At 34.0% G+C, this 6,658-nt stretch overlaps 1 protein-coding gene across 1 annotated transcript; it reads left to right on the plus strand.

Moving 5' to 3' along the window:
- The first annotated feature begins 361 nt into the window (after window positions 1-361).
- On the plus strand, window positions 362-4,528 carry LOC139507474 (uncharacterized). The gene is made up of 4 exons (XM_071295756.1): window positions 362-515; window positions 2,701-2,925; window positions 3,436-3,684; window positions 4,246-4,528. The coding sequence occupies exons 1-4, from the start codon at window positions 489-491 to the stop codon at window positions 4,507-4,509; spliced, it is 765 nt and encodes a 254-aa protein (XP_071151857.1). The 5' UTR covers window positions 362-488; the 3' UTR covers window positions 4,510-4,528.
- Window positions 4,529-6,658: the final 2,130 nt, after the last annotated feature.

A 6,658-nucleotide genomic window follows, 5' to 3' on the forward strand; every position in this document is an offset into this window, starting at 1 on the left:
CAGCAACCATAATTACCGAGCATGCGCATAACGTTTACCGATTGAGTGCAAATCTGGGGTCATTGCATATGATTAGCATCGTTGTCCAGGAAGCAAGCGTTATCGAAAACAGAATAAAATGACGTTTTTTCACAAACAACATCGTATCTTTCAAAAAAGTTAAATATTTTCAATTTATAATTGATAAAGGGTTACTTATATCCGATTATTTCAGTAAACTAAAAAAAAAACGATTTTGGCATTTCAGATTACTTAAGTAATATGAAACGAGTTTTGGGTAAAAAAAATGTCTTAAAAAATATACTTGTTATGTTTACATTCCCTAAAAAACTAAACCATTCGTGGCGGTTTCAGTACGAAAATCGCGATTATATGGCATGCAAACCAGAAAACAAGTCCATCTGCTACGAGTTTTTTCATAACAATGGAGGTTAATTAACTTTCGTAAGCACTGTTCCGATGATTGCCGATCTTCACCAGCGTAAACAATGATGACGTCAACGATGGATGCTGAGGTAAGTCCACGTTATACTGGTTCAGAAAGAAGTTAAATTTCAAGCGTTAAAGTGCCTTACAGAGAAATTCTTTTAACTGTTTATCAAAAAAGAATATCAGTTGTAATATTTCATCCTTACTTCCTCGATATATATTCAAAAATTGGACTGAAAACGTTAAAATCGTGAAGAATCATTGCTAGGGGCCCCAATTGGGGAAAAGAAAATAGAACACAGAATCTATCAATTTATCTAAACTTCTCGTCGGAGTCTACCGTGTCACATGTAAAAATTATCTACAATTTATTATATTTGAATGAATAGGTAAAGGAGTTGCCAAAAAGTGTCAGATAAACAAAATTTCAACACGAACGCAAACAAACAGATATCAAATTGCCGTTTTGCAAAAACAGCAAGTTGTGTACCTCGGAGCAAGAAGGCACGGGTCCCTCTTATATTGAGACACTTTAAATGATGGAATAGGTCTCCTTGTAGTATTAGTAACTGCCAGCTTAAAGTTCGGATAGAGAAGTGACAGGAATGCATTGTATTTTACAACTAATCAGGCCGCCACTGAACCCTCCTTAGTCGACTCTCAAGTTTGACACTAGCCACAAAGGTTTCATGGGCTGTATTATATCCTCCAGGTTTAACAGAAGGGAAAATCAATTCAATTTAGGGAGGGGTGTGTGTTTTTGTGTGGTAGATATTGTGGATAAAAAATCCTGGATGATTTTAGCTGTACCTGTGTTCTGCTTTTTTTTTCACTATATTTAGTCCTGCCTTTTTTTTTATAAGTTTATCCTGTTATTGTGGGCCCAGCTTCTCATCCTGCTTTTTTTTTTAATCAAAACTAAATTAAATGGTAGCTCTCTTATATATATTTAGTATGAGAATGGTCATAATGTAGTCACAAATATAAAGGGAAAATGTAAGCATATGTATGCAATGCATTATTGCAATTCTAGTAAATAGTTTTATTTCATATCTTTTTCTGAAGATGTGAGTTTTGCTAGACAGCTCAGCATATTTTTCTACAAGTTTTGTGCTTTTACCTTATTGAAAAATGATTTGGAAAAAGTCGCAAAGCAACAGAAACTTTTTCTGTAACATGATTTAATTTTTTGTTGTTGTTTTTTTTTTTACTTTTCTTACCGGTATACATATATTTTAGGTAAGGCAGTTCAGAATATGTTTTTAAGCTTTATGCTCTTAAAGGGGGCACTAGCTACGATTTATATAAAGAAATAAAGTATGATTTTTTTTAGATCAATCATTAATCAAATTGGAATAATGAAATAATAATTTGCTTTTAGCAATCAATTTCCTTTAATTTTGTTGAAATAAGCGATTAAACATAATTTTTGACTGATTCACTTGCAAGTGAAAACGTCATCATCATTCTAACCGGTATTCATGTGAACTTCAAGTTAACCCCTAGCTAGAGATTGACAACGCATGCATTGTACGTGTACTGGTTATTTAAAGAAAAAGAATGTCAACAATGAAAGTGAAACTACGGTAAATCATTTGATTACTAATTCGATGCACATAAAATCATTCTTATATGGTTAAAAACAATGAGAAACATCTATTTTTAATCTATAAAATAAAATCAAACAGACCTATAAAAATGCAATTGCACGTGTTGGTTTAATCTATTCGTACCTTTATTTTTGTTTACATCGCTTATATGGTCATCTGAGGTCAAATCGATAGTTAATTAGATGGCGTCTGGACTAAAATACACACGAAACGAACCTTTATATTATCTACCCCATGCTCTGTAAACTGTTTATTTTAGACTTTTGATAGTTTGGATAAATGTTTTACATTGTTATAAACCAAATATGAGAATTTGAGTCAAATCGGTAACAATGAATTTGACAGCTAGTGCCCCTTTAAGGGACGGACAATTTAACTTGGGGTGGGGTGGGGTGATGTTTTTTTTTTCTGGTCAGAATTTTTTGTTTTGGTAAGTGGTGCGACAACCTTTTTTTTCAAATTTCACAATTTTTATGGTAAATATCCTGTCAGAATATTTTTTATCCTCTTGCTGGTCAAATTATTTATTTTATCAAAGTTCAGGATCAAAATATTTATTAACAAAACAAACAATAAGGGGGGCGCTTGAATTTTTGTCTTGACCAAATATTGTTTGTCCTTATATATAAGATACATATGGAATAAAATATCTTATTTACAGTTTTCAGATGCATCAAGTAACAGGAGCAGGTCGCCAACATCTGACCTTAGCTCTGACAATGGTCAGCCTATGGAGAGAAAACCAAAGAGAGGTCGTGGAAGGGGCAGTGGACGTGGACGTGGAAGAGGTAGAGGTCAGGCGAGAGGCAGCAGAAGAGGCAGAGGACAGGGAAACAGAGGCCAGCTCCAAGAGGTCAATAGAGAAAACAGGATAGCTCAACTTGAGGTATTGATCAGCAACAGAAAATAGTACCAAAATCTTTATCTTCAAATTATTGTGCCCGCCTTACCAATGTCCTGTAGCTTTCTCAGCTCCTACTTATAATAATTGGATTTGAAATGTGCACTGGCACTCATACCACATCTTCTTATTTATATTGTAAGGAAAAAAAAGTCATATCAAAGTTATTTTCAAAGTGATCAGAAACATACAATCTATAATTATTACATCTGTAAAATCCTATATTGATGTTTCTGTGTATGTGTTTAGTTTCACGCATCTTTATGGATTCCAGGAAACATTTTACGTACGCTCGTTAATCATTTACCATTTAAATTTTCGAAAAAAACATTGTGTTTAATATGATTTTGAAACAAAAACATTATTTTTTGGTGATTCGTCGGCTTAAACTTTCATGGAGGTAAATCAGCAAAGTCTGATCATCTGTAAATAGTGACCCTCAATAGTTGTAACATTGGACTGTACTACTTTCAATTTTAATCGCTTTTTTTTCAGAATAGAGTCAATTCAATGTCCGTTGATGACATGCGCATTATTCTCAAACAAATTGCAAAGGCACAGCCCAGTTTCATACTCAATATCCTGGACAATTCAAATGTTGGCAATGGGCAGCCAGCTGGACCAGAACCACCAAAACCAGACCAGCCATCATGGTGCTCCTGCTCTAATTGCAGAGAGATGCCAACACAGCAGGAGAGGCTCTGTTGCAAAAGACAGCCTGTGAACTGCCATTCAAGGTTACCGGTAAGATTACAGTAACATAAATACAATTTGACTTGTAGAAAAAATAGAATTAATAGAGAAAAATATAGCTTGCTTCCTTTTCTGTTGCACCTTGATGTTACTCTTGTTAGGATCTGTGAAAATTTTCATCACATTTTCTCAGGAACTACAATACAAGGATTTCTGAAATTTGGTTTCAGGATTTATATAAGTCAGGTATGCCATGTGATGCGTTTTCAGATTCATCACTCGACAACTTCCTGTTTACCGAACACTTGCATATTTTTACACTATTAATATTATCCACTTGCGGCGGGGGTATCATCAGTGAGCAGTAGCTCGCAGTTTCACTTGTTCTTTTTGTTAGTGTCATCTCTGTCGTCATACTGTTCTTGTTGCACAATCTGTCTGCATTATATGATTTACATTTTTTTCCCCGTTTTCTTTTCTTGTGCTGTAAAGCTTTCATTGTAGTTGGTTTGACATTTCTCATTTGACACTGTATTGGTATAATATTTATGCTACAATATTTGTATTTTTTGAAAAATACATTAAATAATAAATAATCTTCTTTATTTCTAGGATTTCCAGCAATGTGTCCTAGATGAACTTGTTTTGGAGCTGGCAATCCGGTACCGGAATGATTTTCTGGCACAGCCTGAAGATGACAACTACAACAGGTGTCATCGCCATGCTGCCTATAGACAATACATACTATGGATACATGGATATTTGGGGGCCGGCAATAGGAGGGTTATACCCAGCTGTTGCGTATGGAGAATAAGGGACAAGTATCCCGATGGAACTGGGCAGTATGTTGGCTTTGTTGGTGGCAGACTTGGCTAAATAAAAAAGTAATATGAAAGGTTTTATTTTTTGAACACCAAACTGAAGAATAATGATCTGAATCAACAATAGCACAAAGCATAGATAAAAAAATTACAAATGGGAAAAGTTTCCTGAGATTACAACATATTCATTTTTTGTACGTAAATGAGGCTGTTAGTTCTCTCGTTTGAATTGTTTTACATTGTCAATTTGGGGCCATTAATAGCTGACTATGCTGTATGTGCTTTGCTCATTGTTGAAGGCTGTACGGTGACCTATAAATGTTAATTTCTGTGTCATTTTTGTCTCTTGTGGATAGTTGTCTCATTGGCAATCATACCACATCTTCTTTTTTAATAAATAGTCAGTCAGTGCTATGAAATATAGATTACACCGATTTAATTTTAGTCTCGATACTGATGAACTAACACTGTTCATTGGTTGTTGTTTGTTATTGTTTTCGTTCTCGATTTGTATATTTTAATCAGGTTTCCTGTTTGAATTGTTTTACACGGATCTATTTTGTGACTTTTATAGCTTGATGTTAGGTTTGAGCCAAAGATCTGTGTTGAAGACTGTATTGTAACATTAAATTGCTTACTTCAACTATATGGTGTTTTCGAGGGAGTGTTGTCTCATCGGCCTTCATACCATATCTTCTTATGAAATTTTAAGTCAGTGAACCATGAAATATATGTTACAATGATCTTATTTTGTCTTGATGTTGATTGACTACCATAGATGCAAGTTGTTGAACTGTGAAATGGCACTCGCAATTATTATTTTGCTTTGGTCTTGTAGTGCTACCACAGGTGCATCTATATATATGTAATTTTTTTTTTTTTACATTTGTTTTTGCTAGCATTATTATTTCTTGGGGGCTTTCATTCTTTCATTTTATGAACTCATTTCATTTGGCTTTTAATTCCAGGGGAATCATACTCCCCCAATTCAATAATACATCAGATAGGTAATTCCTGTCGAGGAACAAATTGTATTTTAAGTAGTATTTTTACTACGCTGGGATCGCCCAGGAGCAATTAGGTTCATTCCTGGGGATCGCCCCAGGAATTAGGTTCATTCCTGTCGAGGAACAAATAGGTTCATTCCTGGGGATCGCCCCAGGAACTAGGTTCATTCCTGGGGGTCGCCTCAGGAATTAGGTCCATTCCTGTCGAGGAAAATAGGTTCATTCCTGGGGATCGCCCCAGGAACTAGGTTCATTCCTAGGGATCACCCCAGGAAATAGGTTCATTCCTGCCGAGGAACAAATAGGTTCATTCCTGGGGATCGCCACAGGAACATTTTTTACTAATCGCTTATTTTTATTTTTTTCATATTTTGATAAGTTTTGAATTTATTTTCTCATATTTTGAATAGTTTGAAATGTTTATTTCAATTCTCTTAAGTGAATGAGTAGCCCCCAGAAAGCCAATAATGTATTATATAGTTTGTCATACAATGTAGAAAGATATGTACTGTTATGATACAGTTTATTTAGTTGTAGTTTTAGTATTTTTTGATATTTTATTAATAAACATAAATCTTAAATTGTGTTGTGTATAAAAGGAAATTTGATTTATTAAATTATAGTTTATACACAATACAATGTATCTGTTATCAATGATTTCAGCAGGCAGGTATCTAGTCTATTCTTAGGAAATTACATAATATCTATTTTTAGCTTAGTAGGAATAGTGCCCTAGAGGGGGGTTAGAGTATTGTTGATGAATTGAGAGGAAGCATCGTTGTATTTGATGCAATTACAATCAGTTATCCCACCCACCAGCCCCAACTACACCGGTGCATTAACTGGGTATTTAGCTTACGTGATAGGTATGATATGGATGTATTAAAATATGTTAAAATTTAAAGGTGTTACTCTAAGTTACAGTCAGATCAATATTGTGTAATTCTGACTGCAAGTTCTTGGTATTTCTGTTATTTCTGTTTAGAATATTCATATAGTTGTTTAGTTTGTTATATTTTCATTCAAGCTAAAGTGTTTTCATGCAATGCATTCCTGCGAAGTCTAAAATATATCATCTATACAAATTGAAGTTATAGAAAGAGTGATTTGAAATTGCTATATGACATGTTATATTTTCTTTTATATATCTTGTTTGTTAGTTTAAATATATATATATATATTTGTTCATCTCTTGTT

The sequence above is a fragment of the Mytilus edulis genome, unplaced genomic scaffold (assembly GCF_963676685.1).
Source record: "Mytilus edulis unplaced genomic scaffold, xbMytEdul2.2 SCAFFOLD_1945, whole genome shotgun sequence".
NCBI lineage: Eukaryota > Metazoa > Mollusca > Bivalvia > Mytilida > Mytilidae > Mytilus > Mytilus edulis.